At 42.5% G+C, this 23,071-nt stretch overlaps 1 protein-coding gene across 6 annotated transcripts in view; it reads left to right on the forward strand.

The window, feature by feature from the left end:
* Nucleotides 1-22,706, forward strand: part of DLC1 (DLC1 Rho GTPase activating protein) — a 406,041-nt gene extending 383,335 nt beyond the window's left edge. For all 6 annotated transcript variants that reach the window (XM_059909787.1, XM_059909786.1, XM_059909788.1 and 3 more), the window contains 11 exons: nt 5,496-5,559; nt 7,275-8,698; nt 9,178-9,354; nt 11,814-11,973; nt 12,080-12,278; nt 13,968-14,181; nt 15,752-15,866; nt 17,215-17,433; nt 18,214-18,431; nt 19,163-19,336; nt 20,133-22,706. In XM_059909787.1, the coding sequence (XP_059765770.1) occupies nt 5,496-5,559; nt 7,275-8,698; nt 9,178-9,354; nt 11,814-11,973; nt 12,080-12,278; nt 13,968-14,181; nt 15,752-15,866; nt 17,215-17,433; nt 18,214-18,431; nt 19,163-19,336; nt 20,133-20,253 (3,085 nt within the window). In that variant the 3' untranslated portion in view covers nt 20,254-22,706. The remainder of the gene's footprint in view (nt 1-5,495; nt 5,560-7,274; nt 8,699-9,177; nt 9,355-11,813; nt 11,974-12,079; nt 12,279-13,967; nt 14,182-15,751; nt 15,867-17,214; nt 17,434-18,213; nt 18,432-19,162; nt 19,337-20,132) is intronic.
* The last annotated feature ends 365 nt before the right edge of the window (nt 22,707-23,071 follow it).

Consider the following 23,071-nt stretch of genomic DNA (forward strand, 5'->3'; position numbering starts at 1 on the left):
TGTGCAGTCCCAGCCAGGTACCCTCGCTGAGTCAGAGCCGCTGTTGTATTGAATGGAAATGACACTCAGAGGGACAGATGGAAGTAGGGGCTGTGGCAGACTAGAGGCAGGAGGGCCGTTGCTTGAATTCCAGGAAAGCATTTCCGCAACTCTTCAGCTTCCCCAGGCACACCGTCCTAACAATAGGGTTAACTAAGGCTGTAAAGTAACTCAGCACAGCCTTTAACATAAAGTAGACAGGCAGCAAAGGAGCACTGATGGGAAACGTGAACAAAACTGTCAGAAACCCATGTTCGTGGTGCTGGTGGATCTTCAGGCTGAGGAGCAGCTTGCAGGGTTTAACGAAATGGAAGTAATAAAACACGCAGCAGAAAATGACGGGACACTGATACTCCTCTCTGACTCTTCATGACATATTATTCATTTTAAGTTAATCACCTTTTGAATTTTTCTCAGAACCTATAAGCCATCAAAGCTGAACTCTGGAGAAAAAAAATTATACACGGACAAAATTCACTTGTCGATTTGATCGTAAAATTAAAACAATTTTCTTTTAATTTCAATATTAATTTTAACTTGGAAAAACATCATTAAGGTTGAATGGCACCCAGGATTTATTTCCCCTTTATAGGCAAAGAAAGCAGTTGTAGCTTTGTGAAAGTACTATTTTTGCCTCTCTTATGTAATACAGTGTTTTTTGAAGCCCTTAAGTTAAGCAGGGGTTTTAGGGGAAGATAGGTAGGATGTTTAGAATGGAGTAATAGACTAGTTCTCCTGGCTTAAGAAAGAAAAAAATGCCACATTAACCACAGAAATACTGTCACTTTTCAAATCCAATGGAATGATTGCTTAGAAATGTCCAGGGTATGTACACTTTTTCTGGAAGAAACTTAATTCCAACTCCCCACCCCGCTCCCTGGAGTGTAATATCATAGCTATGTCATCTGGAATGAAACAATTTCACCAACACAGTTTAGGAGGGAAAGAGTCTGCATCTGGAATATAAACTACTCCAGACATTTTTGAAATGTTTGAATGCTTAGCTGTGGAGCAGAATTAATTTCTTTTCAGTTCATCATTGGTGATAATGCATAGAGATGACATCACTCCTAAGATGTAACCTAGGAAATATTTACTAGGTTACTGCATCAGATCATCCATTTCACACATTTCAAGCTACTTAGTGAGCGTGCCCTCTGAACAGCAGCAACAGCTTAGGAATTCCTGGGTCATAAAAATATCACTGCAGCATTGCAGCCCAAAGGATCGTGATTAGATTCTTGAATTTCTTTTTTTTTTTTTTAAATATCAGTTTGAAACCTAGTTACCCTGTTCTGGGGATAAGGGCATCCTCCGTACTTTGTGATTTACACTGGCTACACTGGCTCTTAGCGCCATCGGAGAAGCTGCCTCCCTTTAAAAGGAATAAATCTATACTCTTAGATCTTTTGCGAAAAGAAAAGCCTGAAAACAACTAGACCTTGATCCCTTTGGATTCTGCAAGTGTATTCTGATTGGGCTTCAGTTTCTCTTATGTGTAGAATAATATCTCATAGGTTAAGTGTAAGAAGGAAATGCAGTGATGGATGTCAAGTGCTTTAAAAATTATTAGGCCTAAAACCGACACCCAGAGTTGAGTATGTGGAGAAAGGCTTGAGGCTGGGTTCAGAATTCACAGGAACAGTCATCAGCTTGTTTGTAATGGAAAACCCAAGGTCTCTGTCCATGTGTTTGCATAAATAGACTTCTCATGGCAAATGATTTTCCTTCGAGAGGGCTAAACAAATGTTCTGAAGAAAAAGGTGGGGACAGGCATCTTCCTTGAAAATGCTCTACAGGTCCTGAGCTGTCAGCAGAGTAGTTGAGGATACTTGTTTAACTGATGATGTGATATTCATCTCATCTGGTAGACTGGCCTCTTCCATGTACTCTCTCAGCCCATGAAATTCAAAGGGCCAGCAAATCTTGAATCTACAGTGTTGTTTGAAATTTTGCCTTGTCATTTGTCAAGTTTTTTTCTAGACGGACGGACTTTTCTGTAGACTTCCATCTTTTGCCTTGTTGAAATATTTTGAGCAGTTGATTTTAAATATATACGGTAATATAGTTACAAAAACGCAGCTGAAAAGTTTTACCTTAATAAAATATTATTAAATATTTAATATTATTACTTTAAGTAAAACTTTCTTAGATTTGTTTTAAACGAAATAATTCTTACATGGTTTCTCTTTCCTGCCACCCCCTACCCCAGCACCCCCACACACACACACGGATGAAGTACTCCCATGTACACACTAGTATATGCTCCCATGTTCTGCTTAATGATTATTATAAACATTCATGTACTTATAACTTTTGCAGATCTTAAAGCTCCTTTGGTCAAAAATCTGGTAGGAGCTGATCTCTTAAAATAGTCTACTTAGAGCAGAAAACTTGTAGCTTAATGTTTTCTTGAGAATGATAATGATACTGTCTTCAGTAGTTTGTAATGACCAAAAGTTGTAAGTATGCAACTACTAGATTTTTTGGATTTAGATTGCTAACCAACATTCTTACACACACACTTGTAAGGGGTAAACGTACTTGTTTCCTTGGAGAGATTGGCTTTTGTCCCGATCTTGCTAGCTTTGCTGTATAACCCAACCCTGATGATAAGGCCCAGATTCTGAGAGTATCACATTCAGTATTAATACTGGAGGAGTAATTCACTTGTCTTGAAGCGTATACAGGTGATAATGCAAACTGTGACCTACTCTTACAATACCTTTTATGAAATGTTCTTTCTCTTTATAGCTTCTGAAAAATATCCCATCTCGCTATCTTCCTTTGGGATTACAACTGACTCCTATGAGTACAGCAAAGAATTATGCAAATAAGGTGATAATCATGTAATGACAAATAGATATCCGTAGTATCATCTCTAGTTTGCACTTTATTGTGAAACAGCCCTTGAAGTGCCTAAGCTCTGTGAAGCAGCTGGCCACATAGTAGATTTCAACTACGTTACTATTTCGGTCCTATTAAAAGAAAAGCAATTGCATTAATTCCAAGAAAATATCTTTAAGGATTGGAACAATTTTTATTTGTCAGGTCTACTTGGGAAATCATTCCTTTTTCCTTTCTCACTTCTCTTCTGCTTTCCCTGTTTTCACTTGGAATACTTGAGGCCCAGATCCCTGCCTGCCATGCTTTTATCAGGGCGCTTGCGGCTCCCTGCAGCAAAGCTCTTGAACCTGTGATGGCTCACCCTGTGCTCCCTCCCCCCTCAGAGCAGAGTACAAGTTGCCCAGCAGATAAGACTGACACATTCCTGAGGAGCTGAGCCAGTGAGGGCCCTGTGGGGTGGGAAAGGCCAGGGCTTCTGGACAGACAGTGGGAGATACCAGTGTTCTGCCACTCACTGGAGGGAGCCATACTTAGGATAGAAGCTGCTCCCATGTATTATCATGATTAACATTTATTTTAGAAAGGAATGCAGAAGGTATTGTTTTTGAGGGCCAGAGCCACCATGTTTTAGTCATGTGGCCTTGGACAAGGTTTGTGTCCACTCCAAGCCCCCATTTCCTCATCTATAAAATGAAGATAAATAGTAATATCTCTACCATAGGGTTGTTGTGAGGATCAAGACGAAATAACACACATGAGGCTCCAGGCACAATGCCTGACCTAGAACGCAGCCCCGACTCGGCAAGCCAGAACTACTACCTCGTGTCCGTAACGTCTCTAAATCGGTAACATCTCACCACTTTGGAGGTTCCTAGGGGTCAAATGAATCCCACGGAGACCTCGGGGAATAACTTCTGGGCTTCAGTTTCGAAGCGCCATTAGCTTGGTGCTACGGATAGAAAAAGGTAACACTGACCTTCACAAAAATGACCTCCTTCGGCCTTTCCGTTTGACTCAAATCTGAAGCTTGTGAAGCAAGTCCCTCCCCCACCCCTACAGGCATCCACGCCTAGTAAACTGGGTTATAAACACCCCTCAACCATTACAGCCCAAATGACGTCAAGTGGGTATTTGATTACAGGTTTGATTAATGAAACCCAGACCTAAGACTAGCTGTGACCCTCCCGATTCTTTAAATCTTAAAAACATTTGAGAACTAAAACACTGTGGGTAGAAGTCATTTAAGTAATGGATGCCCCTTAGAGAGGGACTTTATATCCACTCATTTTAATGTCTGTGGATGTTTTTTTTAGTTATTTGTTTTCTTTCCCTTTCCATCATGAGAGAGACTTTTCCTGAACATAGGTGCTCTGGGTTATCTTTGTTTATCCTATAAGCAGGCTACCACATAATCTATGAAATCAAAGGCAGTCTTATCAGCAGGCAAAAATACTTTCTACCCTCCTGCATCCAAGTTGTTAGACAAGCTGCAAGAACAGGATCAGAAAGATAGAGCCTTGAAGAGGGCTCATGGTCAGTTTGAGTTCGTGTGAATTAAATGCGCTTGTCCTGTGGAATTGGAAGAATTGCAATCTTAGGAAAAATTGGAAAACTGATGGTACCAGACAGCAGATAGGTTAAAGGTCCATTTGAGGAAGACTAAGTGATGATCATCTGGAAGATGTTAGAAAGAACTGGGGCTTGAAAAGCTGTCCTTCAGACTTTTACGTGCCATTTATTTCTGCATATGTAAAGGGCTTCTTTTTTTCAGCTATTTCATTACTTACCAGTGAGGTGGGTTTTGTTTTGTTTTTTTCAAGTACTTCATTTTCAGTGAAGCTAAATTACTTTCCTAATTTTAAATTATTACTCTTTGGCAGGGGTAAAAAATATTCAGAGTAAAAATGTGACTCCTGTTCCAAGGAATAATCTGATTCAAGTGCTTATGTTTGAACTCTTAAAGATGTTGACCCTTGAAGCTGAAGTATACAAATTTTTAAATTAGTCATTTGTGCTGTTCCTGCGACTATACCACGCATTATCCTGTCCTGTACGGGAAGTTGTAAAAAAGAATTGGGTGTTAAAGAGGGCTCAAATTTCTATACAGAACTTACTGCATTTTTTAACAGGCTGTCTAAGGTTATTATTTTTATATTTGAATTTTGATTTGAGATAGAATACACTTTATTTACCAACAACTCTGCTTGGTTCCTTGTTCATGTTTCTACTTCTGTGAAAGAAGACATCACTGCCTTTTATTTCTTGGCACTGGGTGGAGATACCTAATGACTCAACCTAGGGGTTGTTGAAAGAATAACTGTCCTCATTGAGGGTTGTTTGTTCTGTGAGGAATAAGAGGCACCTGACAGAACCACCGCAGTGTGCCATTTTACTATAAAATAGTAATATTAAATTTAAATGAGAAAACTTGTGAAACATAAATATTTTTAAACTATTCACTTTTTAAAGAAGTTTCAAGTACTCTTCTATATTATAGATATTAATGGATTCAAAGAAACTCGATTAAACACGTCAGCTGTTTGGAAAAAATATTTATCCACCCATCAGTGGTTTCCTGTCTCTGCTAATGTTATTTCTTTGCTCTGTAGGCGTCTGAATACTTTAAACAAATGCGCGGTGATGAAGCTGGAAATTAGTCCTCATCGGAAGAGAGTGAGTCTACAAAATGTATAGCATGGTGGGAGGAAAGGGGGCAGATCAAAAACTGGGTTATGAATTTTGTGATAGATTTTGGCTCTCAAACTCTTACTTCCGTGGTCCAAAAATATCGACATTTTAAATGTTATAATCCAGTCAGGTTTACCAAAAGCTGTGTGGCCTTATGTAGTTGAAACCAAGAGCTGCAGCCAGCCAATAAATTGTGTCTTCCCTGCTGTTTTTGATCTGAAAAGATCATCTGTGATTTTTGCCTCATTAGCTCAATGCCTATGACATATTAAAGGGATGAGGCTTAAGGAATTCTGGTGGATTTTGCATTGCCTCCTTACAGAAATTAAAGCTGAAGTTCTTGGGAACTCTGTCTTCCCATATGTAACAGTAACTGTGTTTTGAAGCTGTAGGGATGGCAGTGAAGGCTGGCTGGCAGGGTATGGAAGAATAATAGAGATTTGGAGGGAGAAAAGGAATTAGAGGAGGAAGAGGGAGGGCACGAAATCCCACACATTCTAGTGAAATGGTGGCACATAACTGATCCAGATGGTATTTTCTTCTGCGTATGAAATGTGAGGACGTCTTACGAGATCTTAGGAGAAGAGGTGGGTGTAGTAGTGGGAGTGAGTGTCACAAATTAGAGTAAACAGGAGTAAGTTTGGTCAAAGAACATATTTCTGACTGTTCAGAGTACCCATTTTAATTATCTAACCTACAGCAAGTTGCCTTCTTGGGGGAGTTAAACCTTTTAAACAAATGAGCTGGAACCTCACACCCGCTGAGCTGTGGAGAGGAGCCTGCAAGTCAGCGTTTAATGCTCTCCACTCACTGTCCTGGGAAACTCTGGTCACGGGACATTCTCCACACCAGTGGGAAGGACATGCATCACACTGAACTGTGCCTTTTGATATCCCGCCTCAAGGGCTTTGATGCAGTAGTCTGTCACATGGTAACCCTGAGTCCCACCAGTAAATCAGGCATCATCAGCGGAGATGTTACTTCGTTGTTTGTGAATGTTACGTGCTGTCAGGACTGGGTATTTGTGAAGCCTTGTTAAAAGGCAGGAGCATGTCTGAGGTTGAAATGTCACAGGACACTTGTGGCATTAACTCTGGTTCCCGTGTTGGTGGGGGAGGGAACGAAAAGGAACAGGTAAGAGGCTGAGAAGTACCCACTGACCCACTGAAGAGATGGGATGGCTCACCTTGCTTTGTGTCTCCATTAATCTGTTAGAGGAGATCTTGTGTACTTTTAGGGTAGCTAGAGATTTCGGTTACCCCTCTTCTTAAAGTGTTTGAAAACCACCATTTTAATTGCAAAAGGGAATATAAACACATACTATCAACAGACAGCAAAATTAAAGGCAGACCAGAGGGAGTCCTACCCATTGCTAACTCCAGTTCAAAATATTTTACATGCCTGGAATTTTCACAGATCTCAGAGGTTTCCTCTGTGAGCAATTAAAGGGCAGCCTATAGATCCCAGTGTTTCCATTAAATAACTCCTGTTTAGCTTGAAACACATGGTCAGGCTTTTTCCTGTTAAATTCTTTACATACATCTTGGTTATTTTTTTTAAATAATAAAATAAAGATGCAAGGGGGGAAGTGACACGGCTGGCGTTACGATCAGTGTCCTGGCCCCTGGCCCTTGGCGCACATACTGCCCCCTGCGGCCTGCCAGTCCCAGGGGACGAGCGGCTCCATTCTGTCTCCGCAGAGTGAGGATTCAGACGAGGATGAGCCTTGCGCAATCAGTGCCAAATGGACTTTCCAGAGGGACAGCAAGAGGTGGTCCCGGCTTGAAGAGTTCGATGTCTTTTCTCCAAAGCAGGACCCCGTCCCTGGGTCCCCAGACGATCCCCACCTGAAGAACGCCCCCAGCCGTGAAAGCGTGCTGACGGACCTCAGCGAGCGCCAGGAGGTGGCTTCTGTCCGCAGCCTCAGCAGCACCAGCAGCCTCGCCACGCAAGCGACCCACCTCGGGGGCGCGGCGACGGCCCGGACTAACTCCGTCACCAGCGTCTGCTCCTCCGGCACCTTCGTAGGCAACGATGACTCTTTCTGCAGCCTGCCCTCTCCCAAGGAACTGTCCAGCTTCAGCTTTAGCGTGAAAGGCCACGAGAAGAACACCAAGTCCAAGACGCACAGCCTGCTGAAACGCATGGAGAGCCTGAAGCTCAAGGGCTCCCACCACAGCAAGCACAAGGTGCCGTCCAAGCTGGGGCTGATCATCAGCGGGCCCGTCCTGCAGGAGGGGGTGGACGAGGAGAAGCTCAAGCAGCTGAACTGCGTGGAGATCTCCGCCCTCAACGGCAACCGCATCAACGTCCCCGCGGTGCGGAAGCGGAGCGTCTCCAACTCCACGCAGACCAGCAGCAGCAGCAGCCAGTCCGAGACCAGCAGCAACGTCAGCACGCCCAGTCCCGTCACCAGGACCCGGAGCCTCAGTGCCTGCAACAAGCGGGGAGGCATGTACCTGGAGGGCTTCGATCCGTTCAACCAGTCCACGTTCAACAACGTTATGGAACAGAACTTTAAAAACTGCGAGAGCTACCCGGAGGACGCGGTGTTCTACATCCCAGAAGATCACAAGCCTGGCACTTTCCCCAAAGCCCTCTCCAACGGCAGTTTCTCTCCCTCGGGGAATAACAGCTCCGTGAACTGGAGGACTGGAAGCTTCCACGGCCCTGGCCATATCAGCCTGAGGAGGGAAGACAGCAGCGACAGCCCCAAGGAACTCAAGAGACGCAATTCCTCGAGCTCCATGACCAGCCGCCTGAGTATCTATGACAACGTGCCCGGCTCCATCCTCTATTCCAGTTCCGGTGACCTGGCCGACCTGGAGAACGAGGACATCTTCCCCGAGCTGGACGACATCCTCTACCATGTGAGGGGGATGCAGAGGATAGTCAACCAGTGGTCGGAGAAATTTTCAGACGAGGGAGACTCAGACTCGGCCCTGGACTCGGTCTCCCCATGCCCGTCCTCTCCCAAGCAGATACACCTGGACGTGGACAATGACCGAGCCACCCCCAGCGACCTGGACAGCACGGGCAACTCACTGAACGAACCCGAGGAGCCCTCAGACATCCCGGAAAGGAGGGATTCTGGGGTCGGGGCCTCCCTGACTAGGTCCAGCAGGTAAGAGCTTTTCTTCCCTTCTCCATCCAGTCTGAGGAGGGAGGGATCGGAAGGAGGCTGCTTCTGCTTGTCGTGTAGGGAGATGGGAATAAGTCCGGCCTTCACAGCCGTGAACGTTGCTAAGGAAAGTGACAGATGGGGCAATCCTACCACCCTAAAAGAGTGAACACTGTTCATTGGGTACCAGAGCTTCAGTTTGGGAAGATGAATGAAGTAAGTTCTGTGGATGGATGGTACGGATGGTTGTACAACACTGCGGATGTACTTAATACTTAATGTACTTAACTGTGCACTAAAAGTGGTTGACAGTAAATTTTATGTTATATATATTTTACCACAGGGGGAAAAAAAAGACTGGAATGGAAGTTGAGTCTTCTCAGTTCCTAAGATAAGAGGCCAGTGAGCGGCCCACTGTTGACTCTGCATCGACCCATTAAAAAGCTTTCATACTCACTCACATTCCCCACCTTCTCTCGCAGGCACAGGCTGAGATGGCACAGTTTCCAGAGCTCTCATCGGCCGAGCTTAAACTCTGTATCGCTGCAGATCAACTGCCAGTCTGTGGCCCAGATGAACCTGCTGCAGAAATACTCCCTCCTGAAGTTAACCGCCCTGCTGGAGAAATACACACCTTCTAATAAGCATGGTTTTAGCTGGTAAGGGTTTAAACTGTCCAGTGAACTGTATTTGAAAATGTTCTCAACCAATGCTGTCCCAACACTGAGGATATGACAGTTGGATCCTGTATCTTTAGTCCATCGTCCTAATGCAGTCAGTTTCTGCATTCTTGAGGCTACATTTGACACTGCTTAAGCCAATATAGCTTTAGGGAATTTCCATCAGGGCTGGTTGAGTTTTCAGTGCTCTGAGTAACAAATCGCCAGTTGATGGGATGAGAATGCTCTACTCTCCCATCTCATTGTCCAGGCGCTTCCTTCCCAGTGGTGGGAATAGCCCACCACAGGCAAATACACGTACAGGATCAGATCATAATTTGGAAGGAAGGGAAGAAAACTGTTTAGATCATCAGGTGTTATGAGACCAACTTTGAAATGCTTCATGTACAGTACCTGGTTTTGTACCCTTCTTCGTGCACATTTTTAGAAATCATTTTTGATGTATTTGCAGCATCACAAAAATCTATCTGAGCTAAAGAGTTTAGCTATGTTTTTTCCAACAAAGACTCTTAAGCAGTGGATAATCATTTTAAGGAATTCACCACTCTAAAATATCATAGACTAAAATAATATACGAAGATAAAATTTATTGAGCTGTCCATACTTTCAAAAGGACGGCCCTTGGTGTGTATAGTGTGAGATGTAGACTGTCGGGCTGGATGGGTCATGGATAGGACCCATTATGTGCATATTTTAATTTTTTTACTGAGTACGAAGCAGAGAAATGTCTCTACATTGACATCCCAGCGCATTTTGCAGTGTCAGCTGGGTATCCTTAAGTCTTTTCACCAGTCTAAGTGTTCATTATCCAGTTGCACAACTACCACTCCTTATAAAAATGGAGAAGTGGCCCAATTCATGAGTAGCGCTCGGTAGCAAACCAGAGAGTCAGCGGAGCAATGTAACCCTTCTCTCTCCAGCTCCTCCCCTCCTTGGGACTCATAGTGAGGTTAACTTCGGCATCAAAGCATCTCCTGTTCAAAGGCTGTTATTATGTGAGCCCTGCTAAATACAGAAGTTGTTTGTTCTGAATGACAGAAATAAGTATTGACTGGTTTATCCCCACATGCTTCAGATTCTCGGTGGAGATCGTAATGTGTTCCTTGCACATTCCGCCGCTGGGCTTTTCTCCCCCGACAAAGCGAGTATTATGCACACTTATAGCCGTGATACCATATACTTAACTGTATGGAAACACAAATTTGGCTGTGTGCTTCAGTTTTACCTTTCCTAGAGCTATAAACAGTAACACGCCATGGCTGTGGGGTAAGCACTCAAAAGTCAAGGCAGTCTGCCTTGCGCCGTGTTTCTCTATGCCTCGAGTCAGGGTTTCCCAGCTGGCTATTTAAAACTGCATACTCTACGTTCTCACTTCTGGGTTGTCCCCACCAGCACCACCAAACCCTCAAGAATCTGAAAGTCCATAATACCTCCTGGGTTCTGGTCAGTTTTTCCAGTGAGTCCAAACCAAATGTTAAAGCCTCGCGTTGTGGGATCCACGGAGTGAGGAGAAATTCTACACAAAGTTCTTTTCCTGTTCAGCCTTGCCCTTTCTTGTCCCATTTAGAGAGGTCATTTGTAGAGCTGAAATTTCTGCTTGACAGCATTAAATGCATGACATTGGTTTCCTGCTGCTGCATATACTGCTCCGGCTGGACCTGGTGTCAGGACTCCAGGGAGCCTGGCGTAGGCTCACAAAACCCTCATTGTTCTTCTCCGTCTTCCTTTAGAAAGCTAAAGATGTTATATTCTCTGGGGTCATCAGCAGGAGAATTTATTTTGACTTCGGGTCATTAGCTTGGCCCCCACTGTTGAGCTCTGGAGTTGGTTCTCATTATGTCAGACCAACATCATGCATCTGCTGTTTTCTCGTCCTGATCTTTTTTTTACCCTAAGTACTTTGGATCTCATCAAGAACCTAGAAATGATTCTTGTCCATTTTCAGGACAAATAAGAACTTGTTTTTCAACTCTGTCCTGAAGCTCCTACTTAGGGTCTTGACTGTTCTTTTCTCCTTCTGTTCCTTCCTGTGCCGCCGTTTTGTAAGGAAGCCCATCACCTCCCTTAGGAACACAGACCCAGTTCTCAGAGTTACCAGTGGAAAGAGAATCCCCAACTGAGGAGCTGTAACTGGGCCTCACAGCCCCAACCCTTAGAGGATGTAGAACAGCACTGTCCGATGGAACTCTCCGTGGTGGTAGAAATGTTCTATATTTGCACAGTCCAGTATGGTAGCTACCGGCCACAAATGGCTAGTGAGTGCTTAAAATGTGGCTGATACAACTGAGGAACTGAATTTGTAGTTCTGTTTAATTTAAATTTAAATAGCTACCTTATTAGCACAGATCTAGAGCCCACAGGGTTTAACTGCACAGATGGACAAAAACGTAGACAGACAAGTAAACATATCCCTCCAACCCCCAATATTTTTTCAATAGGGCTGTGCCCAAGTTCATGAAAAGGATCAAGGTTCCAGACTACAAGGACCGGCATGTATTCGGGGTCCCTCTGACGGTCAACGTGCAGCGCACAGGACAGCCCCTCCCCCAGAGCATTCAGCAGGCCATGCGCTACCTCCGCAACCATTGTCTGGATCAGGTGAGAGCCGCTGCCTGCAGGTCCCGCTTAATCATGGGAGTCCAGACGCATGCATCTTCTTCTAGTTTTGCAGTGAAAAAACACTTAATGTTTCTTTTTCCAATAGGTTGGACTCTTCAGAAAATCGGGTGTCAAATCCCGGATTCAGGCTCTGCGCCAGATGAATGAAAGCGCCATAGATTGTGTCAACTATGAGGGGCAGTCTGCTTATGATGTGGCAGACATGTTGAAGCAGTATTTTCGAGATCTTCCTGAGCCACTAATGACGAACAAACTCTCGGAAACCTTTCTGCAGATCTACCAATGTAAGTGTTCTTTGATCTTGACATTGTTGGCAGTGGGGAAAAGTGGGGTCAGCTGAAACCTGCAGTTCCTTTCATGTCATTCTCTGGGACCCACATGATGATCTCTTAGAAATACGTCATCGATTTCTTTCTTCCTTGACTTCTTGTTTGTGGAACAGGTTTCTGTGTACCTGTTGAATAATGCAAAAATAAATTTCCCTCGTCATCATTCTCTAATTACCGAAGCAACTGTGCATTTTTACATTCTGATCCAGGAGCTCGTTTTTTTCATTCGTTTCCAGAACAGTGTTATCTAAGACACTTAAAAGAGCAGATTCCGAGATCTCTCTCTCTCTGCCTTGTCTGTAGGCATTTCAGTTGCTTCACATTTCTCTAGCAGGGCCTGTTGTGTTTAAAGTTTCACAGGTGTCTGTGTTTTATCTTGCTGTAAAACGAATGAATAATCTTTTTCTGCTATTCATCTCAGCTTCTACCAGAAATACTTGGGAAAACAATACCCATGCCCATCTCACTTTTAAGTAAAGCTTAAAGCAAACAGTGGTCTGAATTAATGATCAAGATCAGGATTATAGCTTTTACAGCCTTGTGTTTTTCTTGGCTCAGTGTGGTATTACAGCAATGTAATTTAAAAGCAGCTTCTCTCAGTGCTTGAACTGTCTTTAGAACTGGCACGTGGGACTTTATTTTATGAGAAATGGAGTTGGTCTGGATTATTTCATTATTTGTTTCGTCCTTTCAGATTTTATGAAAACACAGGTCACATTTCCCCCACCAAGGTATTTGTTATGTATTGTAACCATGGAGCTGTTTAATCAGTTTGTCCTATGGAGCTGCATTTGAGTGACTTCAATTTTCCACCACACGCCTTTTAAAAGAAAAATTTGCCTAGTAAAGGAGACCTGAAAGTTGTGTTCCACATTTTCTACGTGTATTATTTTATTTATATATATATAATATTATATATAATACATTATAATTGTATTATAATACATAAATATTATATAATGTTATAATACATTATATTGTTATATTATTTATATTATATATTTTTTATGGGTTTATTTCTCAAGCGTGTATTTTTATAGTAGCCTCTCAGTAGGGCTTTCTAAAACTTAAAGAAATTACTAGTTAAACATACGTGTTGTTTAAATGGAATATTTTAGCAGCTTCCTTTCCCCATTTAAAGAACGAGCAGATCAGTTGAAATCAGGAGAGTCCACAGAGATGCTGAACATTTTGTAGTCAAGGTGAAGAAATCTCGGTTCTCATCCTCTTGTATGTCTTTGATAAGATTTCTCGTTGAAACTAAAGTATAGCCTATAATGTTCAGTAATTAAGAATGGTAAACTAGGAGTTTCAAAAAAGTACTTAGAAAAGAAAGAACCGTTCTGTAAAGTAAAAGAAAAGAGCAGGCATCATCTGGAGCTGAACTCGGAGGTGGATTCAGGAGTATATTGGCGTTGTGGGTTTTTAAAAATTGTAACTCCTCCACAGGCAGGAAGTACTTGAGGGTAGTGACGCTGGTGGCCATCCCTAATTTCTTCCGTATTAATCTCAAGTACACTTTTTGCAAGTGCTTGTTCAGTGCTGGGCTGAGGTCTTTGATGCCGCTATTTGCTTTGGGACGTTTCCTTGCGAACGTACATGGAAAATCACTGGGTTGATGGGGTAAATGCTGGTGTTGTGCAGATGTGCCCAAGGACCAGCGCCTCCAGGCGATCAAGGCCGCCATCATGCTTCTGCCTGACGAGAACCGGGAGGTCCTGCAGACGCTCCTCTACTTCCTGAGCGATGTCACAGCAGCTGTGAAGGAGAACCAGATGACTCCCACCAACTTGGCCGTGTGCTTGGCGCCTTCCCTCTTCCACCTCAACACCCTCAAGAGAGAGAATTCCTCTCCAAGGTACGGGTCCGGTGAAACGCGCGCGTGCACGGTCAGACGCGCACGCGTGATGGTGAGACGCGCACACGCATGCTCCATTCTTTAGACAGAAGAATCCTCCCTTTCCTTGTAGGGCTGTCCGTGTGTTTTTGTTGAATTCATACCTGAATCCAGCAAAAAGGAGTTTGACCTCCTTCCTTCACAGCCCACGTTCCTCCCTTGTGCTGCTTCCGCTGCTTCCATTCTTCTCGGCCCTGGGGGTGCGACTTCCTAGACAATCTCGTTTCAACCAGGTTTTGAGAGAGATTTGCATTACTGCTTTGTCGTGGCAGGTGTTTCCCCTGCTCCTCCCCTCAGTGCTCTCTGTAACATTGTCATCATACTTTTGCCGGCAAACAGACGAGAGAGTTTACAGACCTCAAAAACTGGATGGGGGACGAGAGCGCTGCTGCCTTGGCTTCTGCATAAATAAAACCAAGCTGCCTTGGCTTCTTCAGTAGAACCAAGCTGCCGGCCTATGTGGGAAGTTGAAAGGAGCTGGATCTGAAATGACTAAGGATGACGTTGAGCCTCAAAGTTAAGACTCAGCTGAGCCAATTGTTGCAAAGTTTCTCCTTAGATGTAGACAAGATCAAAGTGACTGTGGAAGTCGAGGAATCTGGAACATAACAAAGGCTCTTTTGCTCAGCACTTATTCTGTCCCCAGCATAGGGCTACACCCTGGACATTGATTATCTTCTTTAATCCTCATAACAATCGTAGGAGGTGAAGCTCCTGTTAGTATCTATTTTACACATGAGACAAGACTGCAGGGCGGGTCACTTAAGTAAGTATTGAATAACTTGCCTATACTGATAGGAAAAAAATGGCAGAACCAGTTGGATCATCTTACTTATATGAATATTTCGTATAAAGGCCTCATGGTGAAGTGTGTGAGAAAGGGGTCACTAACCCCCTTCTACTAAATTCATCCTGCGGATCCTTTCCCTCAGCTGTAAAGGAACTTGACAAATATTTCTCAGCTGTAGGCATGAGGCCTGGTTGTGCTAGTGAAGTTAGCTTTGCTTCTGAAAGCCATACAATGCTTAATTAACTAGTTCTATGTTTAATAGGGTGGAGAGCTAGAGGTGAGCAGAAGAGAGATCAGGTAAGATTAAGACAAAAGCTCTAGGAAACAATAGACTTTTCTCTCACTGACAGGAGGGGCTCCTGTTTATTTACACTGGAAAGAATGATCCTGTTTAGCCCCTTGACTAGTGCCTCCCACCCACATACTCCTCAAAGCTGCCTTTCCTTCCTGCCACCCCACACGGTATAGACCTTACAAGCTGCCCTATTTAAATAGGAACCTATTTAATGTGATGGTTTTAAATAACCTAGATTTCATCGGAGACAGTCTCTTCCGTGTTTTTTGTGCATCGTTGATACGACTGAGAAATTCTAGTGACCAAAGTAAAGCTCTCCTTAACCACTTAATGACAAATAGCCTCCAGTGAAAGTCTTTTTCTCTCCTTTAGGTTTCCTCGAATAACACATTGATTAAAAATATATAAATATTTGAATCTTTCCCTTTCCTTATTTCTCTCTCTAGGGTAATGCAAAGAAAACAAAGCTTGGGCAAACCAGATCAGAAAGATTTGAATGAAAATCTTGCTGCCACTCAAGGGCTAGCCCATATGATTGCTGAGTGCAAGAAGCTTTTCCAGGTAAGGAGATGGGAAGTTTTGTTATTTGTCAAGGATGATGTAAATGAGGACAAAATCTTGGGCACCATACTTGTTCACATTTTTTTTTTGGCCGCGCTGTGCGGCACGCGGAATCTTAGTTCCCAAACCGGGGACTGAACCCTTGCCACCTGCATTGAGAGTGTGGAGTCTTAACCACTCGACTGCCAGGGAAGTCCCAACTTGTTCACATCTTAACCAAAAGGTCTTTTCCACAGCTGAAGATTATATATGTAGTCTAAGAATGTCTTATTTATATATTTTATAATGTATAAGCTCATTAGAGTTAATATGTTAATGAAATTGCCTACCTCCATACCCCTTTACTTAGAAAGCAAAAGTAACAAATTATCTGAAATAAATTCTGTATCTGAGGTGCAGCCGCTATGGAAAACACTATGGCCATTCCTTAAAAAATTAAAAATAGAACTACCTTAGGATCCAGCAATTCCATTCCTGGGTATATCCAAAGAAAACAAAAACACTAATTCAAAAAGATACATGTACCCCAATGGTCATAGCGTTATTTACAATAGCCAATGGAAGCAACCTAAGTGTCCGTCAACAGATGAATGGATAAAGATGTGGTGGGGAGGGTGTGTGTGTGTATGAAATGAAAAACTACTCAGCCATTAAAATAAAAGAATGAAATTTTGAATTTTACCATTTGCAACAATAGGGATGGACCTGGAGGGTATTATGCTTAGTGAAATAAGTCAGGCAGGGAAAAACAAGTACTGTATGTTATTGCATACATGTGGAATCTAAAAAAATAAGACAAAGAATGAATATAACAAAACAGAAACAGACTCACAGGAATAGAGGACAAACTAGTGGCTTGAAAGGTAAGAGGGGTGTGGTGGGCAAGGGGATTAAGAGGTACAAACTACTGTGTATAAAATAAATAAGCGACAGGATATATTGTACAGCATAGGGAATATAGCCCATATTTTACAATAACTTTAAATGGAGCATAATCTATAAAGTTTTTGGATCACTATGTTGTACACTTGAAACTATTGTAATATTGTAAATCAACTAACTGTACTTCAATTTAAAAATATCTGTCTTCGTCAATGTACACCCTATTTTAATCACTTACTCTCCTACTGTAACTTTCTAAAGAAGAGGACCTCACACAAAAATAAGCTTTCTGGGTACCTTTATGAAGGTGATCTGCTTGCGTCCTCACGATACCACATGAGGTCGGCAGGGACACTCCTCCATCTGTTGGAAGCAGGGGGACTGGACTGCTTGCACTGCCTTGAGGACCCTGCCGCTTCCTCTGATGGGCAACAAACCTCCTTTATGTCTCTCGTGTCCCTCCCAGGTTCCTGAGGAAATGAGCCGATGTCGAAATTCCTACACCGAACAAGAGCTGAAGCCGCTTACCCTAGAAGCGTTAGGACGCCTTTGTAATGATGAGTCAGCCAACTACCAACACTTCCTCCAGGACTGTGTGGACAGCCTGTTTAAAGAGGTCAAAGAGAAATTCAAAGGCTGGGTCAGCTACTCTACATCTGAGCAGGCTGAGCTATCCTATAAGAAGGTATGTCGTCTCCCTGTTGTCAGCCATTTGAATTCTAGTGGTCAGGACTTGGGTTCATCAGAGATGAGATACCCTTTTGCCAACACACTTCTCCTTGGGGATCTGTCACCCATTCCCTTCCTTATAGAGCTAGGCAGCCAGGTGATTCATATCCCCCATGTAAGAGTGGAAACCAGTTCAGTGAGGAATAGTACTCATTGAACACGTGTCAGGGGAATCAAAATATCTGATGAAATCCTTTAGTTCCACAGAAACACACTAGAATTCCCTGGAATGTTTTACTAATGGTATTGGGCCTTTGGGCATTTTGTGACGTGCTTAGATATTTCTGTCATTTGATTGGAATCCTCTTGGGCTCTCTTCTGTTTTCAGTCTCTCTTCTCTTGGCCCTATAATGAGCAGGGAGTGCTGGGTGGGTGGGTGGTTAACTTGAAAGCCCCTTCAGGGCAGAGGCATCCTGTATTGCTTTGCATGATAGGTGCGTGGAGGTATTTGAGAAGAAACAACGAGAGCAGTCGGATGGTCATGCAGGCCTGGGAGTGCAGGTAGATCTTAGTTTTATTACATTGACCCTAATGTGGGTCCCAGGAAAACAGATATAACCGGAGGTGACGCCAGCAGTACTATTTGCTTTCTGGCCTGATCTTGAATGGACTTGGGGTCAGCAGCCTATTAAAGCCAGAAATAAACATTAGGACCACGTACCCAGCTAGTAGTTTGCCTTCAGAGTCTAGGTGTGTGGGAATTGTCTCAGCACTGAAAAGTACATCCTCTTTTCAGGTGAGTGAAGGACCACCTCTAAGGCTTTGGAGGGCAACCATTGAAGTCCCTGCATCGCCTGAGGAAATCTTAAAGCGCCTACTTAGAGAGCAGCACCTCTGGGATGTAGACTTGTTGGATTCAAAAGTGATTGAGATCCTGGACAGCCAAACTGAAATTTACCAGTATGTCCAAAACAGTATGGCCCCCCATCCTGCTCGGGACTACGTTGTTCTGAGGTGAGAGCTTCCGGATTGATTATTGCGGCAAGGATGAGCCTCTGTGGCACCGACTGTTATAAGATGTTAACATTATTTAAAATAGAACGTTTGCTTCCAGAAAAGCGTTGAACCCTTCCAAATATGAAAAATATATCCTCATTTATTCCAACAGTGTGTCCATCCCTGAAAATGGTTTGAACTCTTTTGGAATTGAGCTCAGAAAGAGAGGCACATTCCATTGAACGTGCTCAGTGGTAGCTGATTTTTGCCCCCTTTAGGACAGATTTTCTCGTTAGAAACAGCTAGTGAATGCATAAGCCAGGAAATAACATTTGGGTCCCAAGTGAGCTGTGGTTAAAGCTGATTCATATGTGATTCATAAATTCTCTGAAGATATTATTGAAAGAAGAATTCCAAAAATCTTTGAGGAAATGTCACATCATTAGTCCAGAACTTCTCCAACAGAGTAACATTTGGATGTCCATGTTCTAATACATTTGTGAAATATAAAAAGGGTTTTCAGGCCCACTTCAGATTGGTTCTCTCTCCAAGAACTGACTGTGTGAGCTTAAATACCACTGCAGAAGGGGCTCTGTTGAAGTTAGTCATTCAAGAGTCCTTGCACAAGGATGGATGCACGGTGTGGCCCCCATCCTGCCCTTCAGCTGCCTCCTCTAAGAGTGAGGCCACGTCCTAAACTCGGCTTCCAGGAAACTCCATTGTTTCCCCCTCTCGTTTTGTCCCTACAGAACATGGAGGACTAATTTACCCAAGGGAGCTTGTGCCCTTGTACTCACCTCCGTGGATCACGACCGGGCCCCTGTGGTGGGAGTGAGGGTCAATGTGCTCCTGGCCAGGTATCTAATCGAACCCTGCGGGTCAGGGAAATCCAAACTCACCTACATGTGCAGAGCTGACTTAAGGTATGTTCTGATGCTGGTTTTGTTTTGTTTTGTTTTGTTTTACATCTTGAGTGAGGGGCATAAAGAAGATTCAGACTTCTTGTCTGATGCAAAAAACGTCTTAAATGAATACATCCTTGCATCTTGGATGCTCTGTGGAGATGGGTGCTTATAAAGTAACTCCTTCATGTTTCTTGGTCTTCTGGGTACCACTTACTAATTTCCACCCCTTAGAGAATGTGGTACTAAAGCAATGTGGATGTGGTGGTTCTGCCATGAACTTAAAGCCACAGGAAATGAGAGTTTGAATTAGCAACCAGATGTTTCTCATTTTATATTCAAAGAGGTTTGAATAATGTGACATGCCCTTTTAGTAATTAATTAGGCCTATACTGTGTGCCATAGATCAGTGCGAATTCTTATCAGAAAATGAACGAAATGCAGCAACACCAACAAGAAAAAAACAAACCTCTAAAAACTTTCCAAAGTGGCTCTCCTGTTAAATAAATCCTCATTTGAAGTCTTTACAGCTCCGTACTGCAAGTATCTGTATGGTCTGTTTTTGTTCTATATGCCAGAGCTTTCTTTCCTGAACAGTTTCACTCAGTATCTGCACTCAATATGTTGTTCTTTGAGAAACTTCTGGTTCCAAAAGTGTAATGGAGGTGCCAGCAGATTACTTTGGAATAATAAGAGGGATCTTTACTTGCACATTTGGCTGATCAAGAAATAGAAGTATATTCAGAACTCCCTTCAGCTGATTCAGGGTTTTCCAACTCGAATAATTTATTTGCATTTCCTTTTCTGTCTGTCGTAGGGGCCACATGCCAGAGTGGTACACGAAATCTTTTGGACATTTGTGTGCAGCTGAAGTTGTAAAGATCCGAGACTCCTTCAGTAATCAGAACACTGAAACCAAAGACACCAAATCTAGGTGATTCCCGAAGCATGTCCATTATCTGGGCCTTTGTTTCTAGAACCGTTGCCAGTCCTTGGAAGATTGGGTTCAGTGTCTGATCCTGAAACAAAACTACAAGTTGGAGTGTGGGAATTGACTATAGTGATTTGATACATTTTTAAAGCTGCTTTCTATTTGTTTAAGGTCTGTATTATGGACCTTGACTGGAATATATGACTGTGCAAAAAAAAAAAAAAAAGTATTCCTATTCGAATTGCTTCTGAGAAGCAAAACTATAAATACATTAGGGAAGATAATGAAGAGACGTCACTCTCTTGCGATGTCGGTGTCTGTGTACGTGTACCTATGTCATTTTCTTTGCAGTGTGTGGAGGGACTGGTGTATCCACTGGAATAGTTGGTCCTCTTTGACATATTTTCTCGCTGAGAAGAGCAAAGAAAGGTTTGCACAGAGGGGTGTGTGTATGTGTGTTTGTTGCTGGTCGAATGGCATAGATGTGTAAGTTGGGCTACAGTGTCTGGCACACTGAGACACCTCCAAGAAGGATCTTGATGCATCAGGTTCAGTTTAACCTGGAATATCTGACTACCCATGGAATTATCCAGAAAGTGAACCCATTTATTTTGGGGTGTCAGACAACCCACCCTTGTCTGGTTTTTTTTTTCCTGAGTTAGTAAACATATTCCTTCTCCACCAACCTCTTCTTTACCTTAAAAGTGATTGTAATAAATTTGCTTGGATAGCCCATTTTAAACGCAGTTTGTCCCTAGACCTGATTGCAGATAGCAAAGTTGTTTTTATCCAGTACAGGTGAATTCAGGGATGGAAATTCCCCCTTGCTAGCTCCAAAGCACAGTTTTGTTTTTTTGGTTTTTAAGTTGAGATGTGAAAACTGAGCACTCTTAACATCTACTCCTGAATCAAATATCAACACCTTTTACGTGTCCGCAAATTCTTTGCATTTCCGTGTTAGGAGAAACTCTTTAAGGCACTATGTATGGGAACACAGGAAACTGTGTCCCAAGGAAATTCTTATAAATTTAACCCAACCACAAAAGTTGCTTGTTGTTATGGTTATTAACAGCATTTTTGAAAGCTGCATATGTTAATTGGATTTGTCCTTATCAGCAAATAGGGGTTTTTTTTTATTTTGTTTTTCCTACATTTCTTTCTCTTCTCCTTTACGAAGCCCCTGGAAATATATTTTAGTAGTAATGGAAAGTAGTAATCACAGTAAAAAACAAACAAACAAAAACACACTAGTGCAGGGTTTTGGAAGGGTGGTCTTTATACAGGTTTTACTGTAACGGTAAAGGTTGGCTCAAAAGACAGTATTAGTGAATTTATTTTATATGGATCAAAAGTGAATAATGTATGAATGAGAGTTGTAAGAAGGACTTTTATTTTGTTATAATTTAGTTACCATTGTCAGTGTTATTTCAAAGGTTCTTTGAAGAATTAGGGGGCAGGGGACAGATCAGAGTTTAATTTGAGTATTTTGGATATTAGCGTGCCTCATGAAGATATACTTGTATATTCAACTTTAATGGCTTTGAGATTTGTAAGATTATATGTTGTATATACCATTCTATTAAGAAACATGTACGCCTGCCTGTCCACTGTGCTTTCCAACATAGATAAAGCATGATAAAGATTATTATTTAAAATATACTTGTATTTATACCTCAGATATTCTTTTGGATTTTGTACCTCAAGACTTTTTTGGTTTTTTTTTTTTTCGTTTGTTTTTTTTTGCTAATGTAAATACACTTTACATGAATACAGTCTAAGTGAAAAAAAGTAAATAAGAGGTTTATAACTTGCTCTATATCTGTACAGAATATAATCAATAAGTGCACTATTAAATGTTTAAAGTAAGGGAAACGTCTGGCCTGCTTTCCACTGTATCACATCTCACTCCCACCCTTAAAACCACAGATGGCAAGGCATACCATCCTAGCATCAACTAAACTGAAAATACAGATTTGCTACAGGAAAAATCGGACTGCAAATCATTCCAAGGCCAAACTGCAACTGAGCCACTCACTAACAAACAGGAAACCCTGGTGAAGGTTCAGGAAGCACAGAGATGCTCTCCAAACAAAGGTCTCGAGGAAACGATACTGAGAAAGTTACAAGAATAAGCAACAGCAACCGAAAGATGCTCATAAGCAAAGCCAAGGTCACCAATTCATCCCACAAAAGGTCTCTTTCCCACTGTTTGGCTTTCCTGTTGAAAGGATTCCTTACATATTTGACCAGAGGAGAATGTGAAGGATGTGAACATTTTCAAGAACTCTGCTTTAAGCCACCTAAAGTTATATTGCCACAACTTACTAATTGTGACTAATTGCCTAGGTTGTAAGCTCTCTGAGAGCAGGGCTCTTCTACACGTCTTTATAATCCCCTACAGCAGCTTTCAGTGTTTTGTACTTGTAGGCACCTAATAAATTTATTATTTGCCAAATGGAATCGATTGAATCAGCGTCTGTTATTTGAAAAGGAAGAGAATCTAGGATGCTGTCTGTCTTAAGCCCTCACTTTGGCTCATCGATGCCCATTTTGAGATGGCAGAGACTGGAACTCGTTAAACCTAGTGAAATCTTAAAGTTCAAAAACTGGCGAAGATGACATAGATATTCTACAGAGATGCTCTGGATTCTAAATTAGAGAGTTCTTTGTGCTGGAATTTCAACCAGTCTCATTCCTCCGATACAATGTGATATGCATCTTAGATTTGATTTTGACAGATACTCACTCTGGGCGTAGTAAAGGAGAAAAACCAATCTCGATATAATTTTTTTAAAAGACACACACAGACCAAAGCCTTTTTTATT

Source organism: Balaenoptera ricei, chromosome 21, assembly GCF_028023285.1.
Source record: "Balaenoptera ricei isolate mBalRic1 chromosome 21, mBalRic1.hap2, whole genome shotgun sequence".
NCBI classification, from domain to species: Eukaryota; Metazoa; Chordata; class Mammalia; order Artiodactyla; family Balaenopteridae; genus Balaenoptera; species Balaenoptera ricei.